This window comes from Scomber japonicus, chromosome 4 (genome assembly GCF_027409825.1).
Source record: "Scomber japonicus isolate fScoJap1 chromosome 4, fScoJap1.pri, whole genome shotgun sequence".
Lineage (NCBI taxonomy): Eukaryota > Metazoa > Chordata > Actinopteri > Scombriformes > Scombridae > Scomber > Scomber japonicus.
Genome location: NC_070581.1, coordinates 30,856,768 through 30,871,767, shown reverse-complemented (window position 1 = coordinate 30,871,767; position 15,000 = coordinate 30,856,768). Strand labels below are relative to the sequence as shown.

The 15,000-nt window shown below is 44.2% G+C and overlaps 1 protein-coding gene and 1 long non-coding RNA gene across 2 annotated transcripts in view; both read left to right on the top strand.

Annotated features, from left to right (window-relative positions):
• The window catches only part of LOC128357476 (uncharacterized), a 9,090-nt gene extending 8,592 nt beyond the window's left edge, over positions 1-498 (top strand). Inside the window, exon 3 of the long non-coding RNA XR_008321221.1 lies at positions 459-498. This is a non-coding gene — a long non-coding RNA (uncharacterized LOC128357476). The remainder of the gene's footprint in view (positions 1-458) is intronic.
• A 5,899-nt stretch (positions 499-6,397) lies between these two features.
• On the top strand, positions 6,398-12,337 carry srpk3 (SRSF protein kinase 3). Its single transcript, XM_053317828.1, has 10 exons — positions 6,398-6,532; positions 6,647-6,812; positions 8,477-8,569; positions 9,384-9,435; positions 9,599-9,823; positions 9,919-10,016; positions 10,126-10,233; positions 10,709-10,778; positions 10,884-10,976; positions 11,715-12,337. Exons 2-10 carry the CDS (start codon positions 6,726-6,728, stop codon positions 11,897-11,899), a joined length of 1,011 nt encoding a protein of 336 aa, XP_053173803.1. The 5' UTR covers positions 6,398-6,532; positions 6,647-6,725; the 3' UTR covers positions 11,900-12,337.
• Positions 12,338-15,000: the final 2,663 nt, after the last annotated feature.

The following is a 15,000-nucleotide window of genomic DNA, read 5'->3' as shown; positions in this document are numbered from 1 at the left end:
AATAGGACAGAGGAAAGAAAGAAAGAAGGAGTGAGGGAGGGAGGAAAGGAAGGAGGGAAGAAAGGAAGGAGGGAAGAAAGGGGAAGTCAAAACAAACAGGGTCAATTTGACCTGGAAGAACGAGATATTTGGTTCCAGACAACTATCTTGTGCCTCCTGTTGTCCTTGAGTCAAGGAAGGAAGGAAGGAAAGGAGGAAGGAAGGAAGGAGGGAGAAAGGAAGGAAGGAATGAAGGGAGGAGGGAAGGAAAGAAGGGAGGAAGAGGGAAGGAGGAAGGAAGGAAGGAGGGAAGGAAGGAGGAAGGAAGGAAAGAAGGACAGAAGGACAGAGGAAAGAAAGAGAGAAGGAGGAAGGAAGGAAGGAAGGAAGGAGGGAAGAAAGGGGAAGTCAAAACAAAACAAATCTTGATCCTCTGTTAGACAATCTGTTAATAACTAACTATGTTCTCTGTGTTTCAGGTCTGATGACCTCTGCGATCTTCAGAGTGTGAACACTGACAGCAGCCCTCCGTCGCAGAATTACCCTCAGACCCCCCAGCTGTCCCCCAAAAATACCCCCAAAACTACAACACAGACAGGAAGTACGCCAACACATCCTGAAGACACCCATGAAACCACTACAGTACCCCAGCAAGAACTCCCACACTTCACCGCGTTACCCACCGAAAACACCACTGGACCCCCCCAGAGTGACTCCCGAGCACCTTTACCACGTCCCCACAATACCCTCCAGACCACCCCCCCGCCTCTGGATATAGTAGATACCCCTTTACCAGTAGTAGCAGAATTTCCTGAAAATACCCCCCTTCAAACTGCCCCGTTGCCCCCCCTGACAGTGCCAGTGACTCCTCTGATTTTCAGCCAATCACGTCCTGCCACATCTCAAAGCCCCACCTATAGCCCCAGCCAAACACCGCCAACTGTTTACCAAAATATTACCCAGAATTCCTCGAGGTCGCCTCACAGAACTCTTGAAAATGTCGCCCCGAGTCTGTCTGGTAGAAAAACAGAGTCCCACCATCCCTCCAAATCCCCTTCAACCTTACCCCAAAAGATTACCCACAGCCCCTCAGCCACGCATCCTGCCAAAGCTCCTCCCACCCCTCCGTTAAGCCCCTCCCACCCCGACCCCTTCCTCCTGAACACGGTCACCTTTACCTCCAGTGTCTCCTCCCACCTCTACTCCCCTCTCTGCTCGTCTTCCGCCTCCTTCCTCTGCCCCCTTGACACTCTGCCCCCGCCCATCGGCCTGCCTCCCATGATGTCATCGGCCCCCACCCAGCTTGTCACACCCCCAACAGCTTTAAGCCCGCCCCCTCCCGAATTGACGCCGCCCCCTGCACACCTGCTGGGCTCCGATGACGAAGAGCAGGAAGACCCGTCAGATTACTGTAAAGGTGAGTTTATCAGCGACGACTGAACTGACCGACAAGAGACTCACAGAAAGTCTGTTTCATATCACAGTGCTAATTTTTACATTATCGGGAGACGATAACCATTCAGTCAAAGTTATAAAAAAGTATATAAAGTATAAAAATATTGTACTTGAGATTAGGCCTGGGCGATATGGGCAGAATCAAATATCACCAAATACCTTAATATCGATATTTTTGACAATATGTAGGGATGAGTATTTTTACACAATGAGATTTTTGATAAATAATCATCAGTAATGTGAATATAATGACTAAGTGGATAAAGCCAGATAATAAAACAGTCTGTTAAGCCCTGAAAATTACATTTTTACTGTAATGCAGCCTTTAACCCTTTATTGGGCAAATAATTATATTTGGTAACTTCTGTAAATATCCCAAAATATCCTTCCTTCCCTCCTTCCTTCCTTCTTTCCTTCCTTTCCTTCCTCCCTGCCTTCTTTCTTCCCTTCCTCTTTTCCTTTCTCCCTCCATCGTTCCTTATTTCCTCCATCCTTCCTTCCTTTCCTTCCTTCCATCTGTCCTTCCTCCCTCCCTCCCTCCTTCTCTCCTCCCTACCTTCTTTCCTTCCTCTGTCCTTCCTTCCTTCCTTTCCTTACTTCCATCTGTCCTTCCTCTCCTCCCTTCCTTCTTTCCTTCCTCCCTTCCTTTCCTTACTTCCATCTGTCCTTCCTCCCTCCCTCCTTCTCTCCTCCCTTCCTTCTTTCCTTCCTCCATCCCCCTTTCTTCTTCCTTCCTTCCTTCTTTCTTCCCTTCCTCCCTCCCTCCTTCTCTCTTTCTTTCCTCCCCCCTACCTTCCATCCTTCCTTCTTTCCTCCCTCCTTCCTTCCCTTCCTTCCATCCTTCCTTCCTTCCTTCCTTACTTCCTTCCATCCATCCTTCCTTCCTCCCTTCCTTCCTCCCTTCCTTTCAATGAGTGTCCTATAAAGGGTTAAAAACAGGAAAAGACAACTTTTATTTCATATCACAAGATCACGATACTCAAAGTCTAAGTCGATATCTTAAAATATCACGATATCGATATAATATCAGTTTACTGCCCAACCCTACTTGAGATCCATTTCCCTGCTGAATACAAACTATGTGCTAATAATAATAATAATAATACTTTATTTTTGGATAGGGACAGACAGTGCATATTGATGAACATCGATATTAAAACATCTCTGTAAATATGCCGGATTATAGCAAAGCTGCTAATTTGCATCCGTAGTCCCTAGTGAGTAAAATAAATATAAAAAAGAATACAAGTAGAAGAGATAGAAAATAAATAGATAAGATACAAATAAATAAAACACACACAGCACAATACACAATCAAAAGGATGTCAGATCCAGAGAGGATACAATGATGCAAGTTACTACGACATGAAATACGACAATTGGTCCAAAACACAAGGAGTCTGTTGAATTGTCCATTTAATTCAGATATATGGTAATTTATAGAACCCATCTGATCTATTGGTCAGCTGATATTATCGGCCGATATTGGCTTATCACAGATATAATGGTGTTGGCAAATATGTAAAATAGAATAGAGCTTTATAATCATTGCAAGAATACAATGAAATTCAGTCTGAGCAGTCCTATTCCAGCATGAAAAATAAAATAAGGTATAAAATGTATATACTATATAACACTAACACACACACAAGCCAAAATACATCTCACCCATACCAACGACCACATTCATACCCATAAAATGTGTCTAAAATATGTTGTCCAATATGTGCTGATATTTTAATTTTTTAAAGTTAAAGAGGTAGCATTTGATTCTTCTTCTTAATTCAAGTTTAATATATGAGGGTTTTGTGTGTGTATTTTGTGTTTTTTTTTATTCATAGCTAATTAGAAGTATTACATTCCTGACAGTGTTTACTATTTTACTGCAGTGGATATTATTTTATACAATAAAGTTTATTATTAAACTGTAATATATCACTATCCGTTACATATCTTTGTCACAAGTGTTTGTGCATTGTAAAATAAAATGTGTTTATGTATATATTGTGTACATATAACATTATCATCCAATATATATATTTTTGCCCTCTGCTATCTGTATTGGCAATGGCTCCTATAATTCAGTATCGGTCGAGCCTGACTAATTTAGCACAATTGCAAACTCTCCCTGATATTGCAGAGATTTCATGAAATTGCATTAACTATTAACTGTTGCAACTGAAAAATCCCATTTTTTCTGGTGGGACTAAATAAATGTGTTGACTGGTCTGTGTTAATGGGAATTTGATGCACCCATTCATCCACGTTCCACTGTTAATCTGGGTCCTGGTTGCGTTGGCAGCTTGTATTCCCCCCCCCCCCCCCTCCCCACATGACTCATATCCTCCTGGAGGAACCAGAGTCATTCTCAGGCCTGATGGGATATATAATACCTCCAAGTGGGCTTTGGCTCTTCCTCAGGTTTTTCCCCAGTGTATCCAGAATACTGATCTGATGCTTTACCTCCTCACTAGTGGTTCTCTTCCTCCTGGATATCTGAGCCCTGTCTCTAAGGCTGATTCTAGATGCCCTGCCAAAAAAATGCTTTTCAGCTGTTTGGATCCACCATCTTATTCTGTCATTTCAGACCAGGACCTGGACCAGGACTGAAACAGAGCCTTAACTTCAGACTCTTTTTTTCTCTGAGTCACAAGAGTTTGATACAGTAGCACCATTACTGCAGTCTGGCACCAATCCTCTGTTTATTTCATACTCCATCTGACCTTCACTGGTCATCAAAAACCAGAGATACTTGAACTCCATTTACTTGGGGCAGAGGCTCGCTCTCCTTCTAAAGGGAACAGTCCAATGTTACCTGTTACCAAGACATTGGTATGAGAGTCTGAGGCCTCTGGTACTGCATCAGCTACCAGACTCGCATATCCTGATGTTCTGATGGTTGGAGCGCATTATCCACTCCCCTTTTTAAACTAAAAGAAACCCCCACCCTGGTCTTCCTGTGTACACAATCCCTCCTCAGCCTATATGTGGATGGTGGGATGTGTCTACCAAAACAGCCCAAAATGTCCATAGCATTCAGCTTCTTGGGATCAATCTCATTCATAGTGCTTTTGGACTTCACGTCACCTTTACAGAAAACAGACTACTTCCCTATAGCTTTCCACCTCTGTCTCCTCTATGAAGTGTTCTTTAAGCATCTGTTAATATCATCAGTCTAGGTCAGTAGTAGTCCCTTGCTAAAAAAAAACATCCAGGTCTAAGTCCTGCATGCCCTTTCTGAGGTGTCTGATGCTTTGCCAGAACTTCCTTTAGGCCAACGGAAAGTCCTTCTCCATGCCCTTCCCCCCGAACTCTTCTCACATCAGACTTTTTGCGTCTGTGACCTCAGAAAAGTCTTATGGCCTCCATATGACCCGTCTGCTGCTCCAGGAGTCCTCTGGGCTGACCAAACTAGAAATGACTCCATCAGTCTCCGCAAGTAGCTCATTAGTCAGGAATCAATGATCTTGCCTCCTCTGCAATGGAGTTGTTCCATGTTCCCAGCCTCTCCAGGATGCAGGACAATCTGTGGACAGGTGTTCCCAGCCAGATGTTTCCAGTTCAACCTCACTACCATTTGTGTTTTCCATGTCTGTCCGTCAGCTTCTTCTGTTACCTGATCAAACTCAGGTCCCAACTTGAAACTCAAAGAGAATGGGATACTCTGATCCAACACTTCCTTTCTGAGATCTCTTAGTGACATATAGGCGACCTGGAAAAAACCAGTACAGGGGCTGCAGTGGAGAGGGTGTGTTGTTTTAGGTACTGGTGAGACAATGAAATATGATCCAGGAAATTGAAGTGGAGGGACAGTTGAATGCATTTAACCCTAACTCTGTCAGAAGCCAAAACACCACAAATCAGTTTGATTTTACAACTCTGGAACGTTATCACAGCAGCATTTGTTTTATGTTTTATCGTAATGATCTTGAGGTAAACACAGTGTACACATTGCAAAGTAATCCCTCAAGAACATGGGCTTGCATGTGTGTGATTGTCCAACACAGCTCAGCTCAATGGATAACGTTGGGTTGCATAGAGGGAAAGGTTTTTGTTGGACGATCACTATTTGGTCTGAATGTGGTCTATCATGGATGTTCTCAACCCCCAGACCCTTAGACTGGTACCTGGGTTTCCACAGTGATGTCTACAGTGTTTCTGGTTCCCTGCTCTGTTCTTTAAAGTCTGTTCTGTTATGTTTTTGTTCCAGGTGGTTACTACCCGGTGAAGATAGGTGATCTGTTTAATGGGAGGTACCACGTTGTCCGAAAACTCGGCTGGGGACATTTCTCTACCGTGTGGCTCTGCTGGGATCTGCAGTACGAAAAACACATTAACACACACACACACACACACACACACACACACACACACACACACACACACACACACACACACACACACACACACACACACAGTTGGTTGTACTTAAAGTTCAGTCACATCATCTGAATCTGTGTCTGTGTGTTTTAGGAAGAAGCGTTTTGTAGCATTGAAGGTGGTAAAGAGTGCTCCACATTACACTGAGACGGCTCTGGACGAGATTAAACTGCTCAGATGTGTAAGTCCCCCCCCCCCCACACACACACACACACGCACACAGATTTTAAACAGCAGAGTTTCCCAACCCGTGGAACGTGGACTAGTTGCAGGCCATGCAACGGTTGCTACAGGGCTAAAAGCAAATATGATTTGTATGAAAAAAAGCTGAATATTACTAATTAAATATACAGTTTTTCTCTCTCTGATGACACTGAAAATACAATAACACCATACTGTCACCAAGGCAGAAAGTAACCAGTCTGTTTGTGTCCAGGTGAGGGACAGCGACCCCTCTGACCCCTACCGAGAAACCACCGTCCAACTGATCGATGACTTCAAGATCTCTGGAGTCAACGGAGTCCGTATCCTTCACCATCACCTGTCTGTCTGTCTGTCTCTGTCTGTCTCTCAGCTTTATGTCTGTCAGTAGTTTCCTCAACCTCTCTCAGATGTCTGTATGGTTTTGGAGGTTCTGGGTCATCAGCTATTAAAATGGATCATAAAGTCCAACTACATGGGACTTCCTCTGGCCTGCGTCAAGACCATCATTAAACAGGTAAAACACTCACAGGTACCACAGTCCCTTCTTCTATTGTAGACCTAGACCTGATATCGGAGACTATGACATGACCTTGTGTATGTGTGTGTGTGTGTGTGTGTGTGTGTTCAGGTACTACAGGGTCTGGACTACCTCCACACCAAATGTAAGATCATCCACACAGACATCAAACCTGAGAACATCTTACTGGATGTCGACGAGGTTTACATCAGGAGATTGGCAGCTGAGGCGACCATCTGGCAAAGAGCTGGAGCCCCGCCCCCTTCTGGGTCATCAGGTAAGGAGCAGCGACGTGATTGGTTGGACAGACGTGACCGTTAACGGTATTTACATGTGTTCGGAGACAGACTGACTCCAGCGTTTGTGATATTTTTAGACTTTTACAGTGTTTCAAGACCAAAAACGCTTTTTTAAACATTTTAGCAAAATTGTGAGATTTGCTGAAATCTGAGTTATTTGATAAAAAGAGTTTTTGTTTTTTATTTTGAGTGAAGTAAAAAATAAAGCCAGCTCACACAGATGTGATTAGAGGCCAAACATACCCAGAATCCTGTAAATCTGGTTGCTTTCACTACACAGTGTGTTTACTTTGCTTCTTAGTCGGCAGCTTTATTCGTCTTTTAACTGAATCAGCAGTTTTTTTTTAGCTCTGTTTCCCATCGCTTCTTCTTCCATGTCTGACACCTGCACACAAAGCCACCAAAGTTTGTTGTGTAACTATGATAACAAGCAACTGTAAGCTGTCATGTCTTCAGCTGATTCATAACTGCATATTTTACAGTCTTTGTAGAACCACTGTCCTAGATCTCTGTGTGAGTCTGCCGAGAACATCCCTGCCAGCCCTGGAAACCAAAATCCTGACAGTCAGAAACGTGGAGACTGCTGTTAGACAAGTTGGATTTAAAACTTGTGGGACAGAGACAGACAAGTTTATTAGACATGAATCAAACAGTATGAAGGAGACCTGTAGGTGGTAATCAACTAATCAATGAAAACATGAATAGATTGATCGGTAAAGCAGCCTCAGCTTCTCTCAGAACTTTGTGATTCTCACTTCAGTCAGTTTGTCTCCAGTGGAGTCAGACAGCAGTGTAACTGGGAGCTGTGGTTTCCACTTTGCTCAGACAGACAGACAGCTTTCTCACCTATCTGTCTGTCTATCTGCTTTCTGAGCCGTCTGCTTCTCTTCTCTTTTTTACACCGTTTTTTAATTCTGCTGTTTTTTCCTGTCTGTCTCTGTCTGTCTGTCTCTCTTTGATTATTCCTCTGTTTTCATGTTCACTCCTCCATCTTCACCTCCTCTGTTCCTGTTTCTCATGTTCTTTTCCTGTCTCTCTCTCTCTCTCTCTCTCTGTCTGTCTCTCCCTGTCTGTCTGTCTGCCTTTGTGTCTCTCTCTCTAGTTAGCACGGCTCCCAGGGATCTACAGGTAAGTGTCCAGGTGTGACGCCTGCTGTGTTCTCATTGGTCTCATTGCCCCTCAGGTATTTCAGGTGTGTCCACCAGGTGTCATTAACAGCAGAAAAAAAAAGCTGCGACATGATTGGATGAAATAATCCAGCTGGTTGGACGTAAAACTCAAACAAACTCTTAGCAGGAAGTCGTCCTGCTGGCCTGATAAGACAGATGCACATCACATACTGCAATGCTAACGTCACAGTTTGATTCCTGTCAAGTTGTTGCATGTCATCACCCCCCCCCCCCCCTCCACCCCTCCAAAGTGCAGGATGTGTGTGTGTGTGTTCAGTAGTGTTGTAGTGTCAGTAACGCAAAGTGTGTGTGTGTGTGTGTGTGTGTGTGAGCTCTTAAACAGCATTATTACATCATTGTTGTGTAAAAACTTCACTGTGTTGTTTTGCTGTCTCTCTCCCCACTCTGTATGTGTGTGTGCGTGCGTGTGTGTGCGTCTGTGTGTGTCTGTGTGTGCGTATGTGTGTGTGTAGGCTGGTAAACTTTCGAAAAACAAGAAGAAGAAGTTGAAGAGAAAAGCAAAGCGTCAACAAAGGCTGTTAGAAGAGAGACTAGAGGACATACAGGTACTGTAATATACTGTAATACAGCTGTAACACTGCCGTAATACTAATGGCGCTTTTCCACTACACAGTTCCAGCACGACTCGACTTGCCTCGGCTCGGCTCGACTCGGGTTTTTTAGCGTTTCCACTAGGGATAGTACCTGGTACCTGCTACTTTTTTAGCACCTGCTCTGCTGAGGTTCCAAGCGAGCCGAGCCGATACTAAATGTGATGTCATCAGACTGCCGGCCACTGATTGGTCAGAAGAGTTGTCGCTGGAAGAGTCATGAGCCGTCCCACACAAGAATCAAACCCGCCATTTTTGAATACCGGCAACAGCGTAACAGTCGTACGGCTCAATGTTCTTGCTTTGTGTGTGACAGAAAGCCTCATACAGCTGCAAGTACACCATCGCCTCCATGTCCTCCATTGTTTATGTGTTTGTGTCGCGTATAAAACGGAGTCACGGCAGTTACGCGGAGCCGTTGCTATGACGACCCCGCCCACGTTGAGTAGGTACCTTTTTTGTAATGGAAAAGTTCATTCCTGGAACCGAGCCGAGTCGAGTCGAGCCGAGTAGTGCTGTAACTGTGTAGTGGAAAAGCGCCATAACAGAAAACACTGCCATGATTAGGGCTGGGTGTCATTTAAATAAATTACGATACCAGTACCGATCCAAGTTCCCTTATAGTGATCCTGATACCATAATAACCCTGACCCTTCATTCGATACCCATCATGTGAATTGTCATGTACTGCAGTGGGTAACAGCATAAACACATTTCTTACTGCCAGCCAATCAGAATAAAAAAATAAGTGTTTTTTTTGTTTTGTTAGAGGATGGAGGACGAAGACGGTGTGTTACAGCCTGATGACACAGACAGTAACGGTGAGTTCACACACTGCAGCTTCGTTTGGTTCGGTGTATAAAAGCAAAGGAGACATAAAGACACACAATACACAACAATACTTTATGATCTCTGTATAAAAGCAGCTTTAGTTCAACTTGTTTGGTGCTACACACTCCTGACCAAGAGTTTCTGTGTCCTCAGGCTCTCTGGTCGTCAACGGCAACGGCAACTCTTCCTGCTCCACATCCAACAGCAAAGCGAGCCCAGAGTCCAACAGCTCCTGGTTGGAGGACAAGTGTAACGGCCACGGTCCCGGCCGCTTCTCCAGCCCCGCCTCCGGCCTATCAGGGTTCTCCAGCTCTGTGATGTCAGCAACGTCTGAGTCAGCACTTTCCACACAGTCGGGATACTCGAGCGGACGAGACGGTGACTAACCACACACACACAGTTAAAAGTATTCAGTATATAAGTGTGTATATGTATGTCCACACACCTGACAGGTAACGTCTTTGTCTCCTCAGTGTGCAGCGCGTCAGATTTTGTCCTCAGTCCTCTGGAGCCTCAAAACGCAGATAAACTGAAAGTGAAGATTGCTGATCTGGGAAATGCATGCTGGGTGGTAAGACGCTTCTTCATCATCATCATCATCATCACTTCGTCATCTGTGTTTGTTTAACATTGACCAATCAGACACATCCCCTCTCCGTCTCTGTCTCTCTCTCGTCCAGCACAAACACTTCACTGAGGACATTCAGACCAGACAGTACAGAGCTCTGGAGGTGCTGATTGGAGCAGAGTACGGAACACCTGCCGACATCTGGAGCACCGCCTGCATGGTACACACACACACACACACACACACTATTAAAAGATCTCCTTCAAATGTGCTTTCAATGTAAAGTGATGGAGGACTAAATCCACAGTGTTTCCACACAGTCATTTAAAAGTGTCTGATCAGCTTCTATTGAGCTTCATCAGTGTGAGTTACTATAGTTATTATAGTTACTATGGTAACAGTGTGAGTTAGTCATATCAAGTGATATCTGACACATTTACAGTCTTTATAGCATCAGATTCCCTCTTAGTGTTTCCTGTTGAGCTGTGGTGGAAGTATAGTAACAAAAAGAGACTTTGGTACTAAAAACACTGTAACGTTGAAACATAGAAGATGAAGATTTGACTCATTTGGACGCTGAAGCGTCATATTAGCTTCAGATCAACTTTTAAATACATGTTTGCACAGTGACGAACTGTATATTAATTAATCAATATATTGATTTATTAATTGAATGATGGATGTGACTGTTTCAGGCGTTTGAGCTGGCAACAGGAGATTACCTGTTTGAACCTCATTCAGGAGAAGATTACACCAGAGATGAAGGTACTGAACATCGTACTACACGCAGTTGATACTACAGTATTAGAGTATTGCATCACTTCCTCCACTCATCATGAAGTTATAACAATACAAACTGTCTGTGTTCAGATCACATCGCTCACATCATCGAGCTGCTTGGCCCTATCCCCGTACCCTTTGCTCTGTCTGGCAGGTACTCCAGAGAGTACTTCAACAGGAGAGGTGAGACACGGCAATACAACCCTAACCCTAACCCTCCTGTCGTCCTCCCGGGTCAAATTGACCCCATCTCTTTTGACTGTTCCTTCCTTCCTTCCTTCCTTACTTACTTACTTACTTCTTTCCTTCCTTCCTTTCCTTCCTTCTTTCCTTCTTTCTTTACTTCTTTACTTCTTTCTTTCTGTCTTTCTTTCTTTCCTTCCTTCCTTCCTTCTTTCTTTCTTTACTTCCTTCTGTACTTCCTACCTTCCTTCTTTACTTCCTTCTTTCTTCCTTCCTTCTTTCTTTCTTCCTTCTTTCTTTCTTTCTTTCCTTCTTTCCTCTTTCTTTGATTTTTCCTTCATTCTTCCCCTCCTTCCTTCTTTCTTTACTCCCTCTTCCTTCTGTACTTCTTTCCTCACTTCCTTCCCCCTTTCCTTCCTCATTCCTTCCTTCCTTTCTTCCTTCCTCATTCCTTCCTTCCTTTCTTCCTTCCTCCCTTCCTTCTCTCCTTACTTCCTTCCTCCCTCCCTCCTTAGTCCTTTCCTTCCTTCCTTCTTTCCTTCCTTGACCTGAGGACAACAGGAGGATTATTTAAACATATATTAATGACTGAATGTGAATTAGTGTAGAGACTAATTATGAGTCAGAATATAAACAGGAAGTAAAGGGTTAAACATTTTATCCAAGAGCCAGATATTTTGGAACAGTGAAATCTGTCTCTAACCTGTCGTGTGTCTCTCACGTGTCTCTTTTCTCTAGGTGAGCTGCGTCACATCACCAGTCTGAAGCCGTGGGGCCTGTTCGAGGTTCTGCTGGAGAAGTACGAGTGGCCGTTGGATCAGGCGGCTCAGTTCAGTGACTTCCTGTTGACCATGTTAGACCTGCAGCCTGACCGCAGAGCTACTGCAGCGCAGTGTCTGCAACACGCCTGGCTTCAGACATGAGCGTGCACAAACACACACACACACACACTTCACACTTACACACACACACACACACACTCACAGTAGGTTTTGGGGCGTTATTATGGTGTTAAGGTATACCACAATATTTAGAAATCCTAAGGGTTTGATTTTCAACTTACACATAAAAACATTTGCACATGTTTTCTGTTAAAAGTGACAGACTGTGTCAATGTGATGTATCGTAGTGCACAAACACCGCCACCAGAGGGCAGTCCGTCGCGATAGAGGCAGTCAGAGGATCAGTCAGGAAAAATGAAATGAATTTATTAAAGCAGGTAACTAACGATGGATGTGTGATAAGAGCTGGATACTGGTGCCCAAAAATGGTGCCAAGTTTAAAACCTCCATGGATCAAAAGAGTCATAATTGAGCTTGTCTGATTTAATGGTGGTCTGTGGGGCTGATGGTCGAGCAGCAGCGCCCTATCCAGCTCTGATAATACACCCATGGAGCTAAGACTTATGTGAGAAGAGTAATGTGAAAGAAAGAATAAAGAAGGTTGGTCATTTTTTTGCTGTTAAGAAAAAAACACTGAGAGTCACCTGACAGCTAAAAACACAGCTCGTTAAACATTTAACCTCAGCAGGATGTGTGACAGCGAGGGTCTGCTAGGGTCAGCGCTGTACTGTAGGCTCTGTGCGGACATCCACGTACCTCCAATTCTGTTGTGAGCGCCACAACGAACGCTGTCTTCCCGTAGACGCTGATTGTAGACGCATGTGTGGAACGCAGGAAGTCGTGTAAAGAGAGATACTAAAGGTCTGTGTGTGTGTGTGTGTGTGTGATGTCAGACAGCTGCTGCACCCTCCAACCAGCCGCACATACTGTCATATAGCTTTACAGCCAGGTGAGGTGATGGGAAGGTAAATTAGACACACACACACACACACACACACACACACACACACACACACACACATATATATATAGGAGCATATGCAAACACACACACACACACACACATTTGCACACGCTGCTGTTGTTGAGGAGTGTTAGAAGTGTGTGTGTCACTCTGTGGTGGTGGTGATTTAATGTGATGTGGGAAATTATCACCTTGACCCCCCCCTCGCCCCCCCTCCCTCCAAAAAAAGAAAAAAAAAAGAAGAAGAAGTCGGATCGATTGATTCGCTCATTCATTGATTGATTCATTGATTGATTGGCTGTGCAGGTGGTCAGATCATCGTGTTTCTGCTCCATCAAATCTCACAAAGGCTGGACTGAATCCAGACGTCTTTAAAGTTTAGAGTCATACGTGAAATTGAGCTCATCTATTTGATCTTCTACACACACGTAAACTTCAGTACAAGAAAAACTAAAACTGAGAGCAGACCTCTGAGTAACACTCGAGTCTGAATACTGAAGACTTCACTTAACCCTCCTGTCGTCCTCCCGGGTCAAATTCACCCCATCTCTTTTGACTGTTCTTCCTTGCTTCCTTCTTTCCTTCCTCCCTTCTCTCCTAAATTCCTCCCTCTTTTCATCCTTACTCCCTTCCTTCCTTCCTCCCTCCCTCCTTACTCCTTTCCTTCCTTCCTTCCTTCCTCCCTCCCTCCCTCCTTCCTTCCTTCCTTCCTCCCTTTCTCCCTCCTTCCTTCCTTCCTTCCTTCTTTCCTTCCTTCCTGCCTTCCTCTCTCCTTACTCCTTTCCTTCCTTCCTCCCTCTCTCCCTCCCTCCATCCTTCCTTCCTTCTTTCCTTCCTCCTCCCTCCCTCCCTCCCTCCTTCCTTCCTTCATTCCTTCCTTCCTCCCTCCCTCCCTCCTTACTCCTTTCCTTCCTCCCTTCTCTCCTTCCTCTTTTCCTTCCTTCTATCCTTCCTTGACCTGAGGACTACAGGAGGGTTTAGTTTAGTTTATTTGGATCCCATTAGCTGTTACCCAGGCAACAGCTACTCTTCCTGGGGTCCAGATAAATGAACCTACAGATTCATACATATAATTATTCTCATGTGTCCCGACAGCAGCAGCAGAGGTTTAACGTCTCTGAGCTGGAATAATGTTCCTCAGACCAGCTGCAGATGTTTGGGTTCAGTCGTCTTCTCTCTGCTGACCTCTGACCTCTGACCTCCGACCTCCTAACACGTTGTTCTCATGTTGCCTTAAATCCAATCTGGTGTCCAGCAGGCGTCATGAGAAGTTACAACTTTTCATTCTCTAGTCTAGTTTTTAATTATTCCCCCTCCTCCTCCTCCTCCGCCTCCTCCAGGCAGGAAGCTGATGTTTTATTCTTGAACCTTTTCTGTGTTTCTGATGTTTCTCGTTTCAAAAAAAAAAAAAAATCCTGTTAAACTTTTCTTTCTTTCCTGTTAAACTTTTATTCTGCTGTTTTATTTTTCCTGTTTTGTTTTTGTGCTCTTGAAGTTTTTTTTTTTCTGGTTCTGTTTTTTTTCTTCTTCTCAGAGGTGACGTCCATGTTTGACTCTCTGTTCACTTCCTGCTGTTCCTTTTATTATTAAATCGGTGATTAATGACCTTTTTAAGACTTCCGAACCTCCCTGAAGATGATGATGATGATGATGATGATGATGATGATGATGATGATGATGATGATGAATATTAGTTTTTGGTTTTAGACGAGCACACTGTAGCTTCCTGACAGCAGCCGACCCTCTCACTGACTCTGATCACAGTATTGATCTTATTGATCATTTCAGTTTGTAGCTCAAAGTGACCTCTGACCTCCTCACCTGTTTATCTGCTCTCACCTGTTTCTATATTCATATAATAAATAGTGCCTTGAAATGACCCCCATCCCCCCCCCCTTCCTGACCCCGCCCCCCCTCTACCCCTGTCACAGTGACATCACCAGTGACATAAAGAGTTTTTTTTCTACATGTGTCCGGTCTGTGTGGAATGTTTCTTCTGTGAAAATAAAGATTAATGAAAGCTCATCTCACATGTTTCCTGACCCTTTGATCTCTGACCTGAAGGATGGGAATCAAACCAGCAACCTCAGCAGGAGGAGGGTCTGCATGCTGGCCGGGTCTATGCTGGTGACAGGGGGTTCATAAGCTGAAACTAAAGACTTCATTAATGGTAATTAATCACTTGATTATTCTCTATTGATTAGTTATAATCCAGTTC

Excerpts from the sequence above, each read along its gene's own strand:
- srpk3 (XM_053317828.1), top strand. The coding sequence starts at position 6,726 with ATGTCGACGAGGTTTACATCAGGAGATTGGCAGCTGAGGCGACCATCT. Across the intron at positions 6,813-8,476 it reads GCCCCCTTCTGGGTCATCAG|GCTGGTAAACTTTCGAAAAA; the intron begins GTAAGGAGCAGC and ends GTGTGTGTGTAG. Across the intron at positions 8,570-9,383 it reads AGAGACTAGAGGACATACAG|AGGATGGAGGACGAAGACGG; the intron begins GTACTGTAATAT and ends TTGTTTTGTTAG.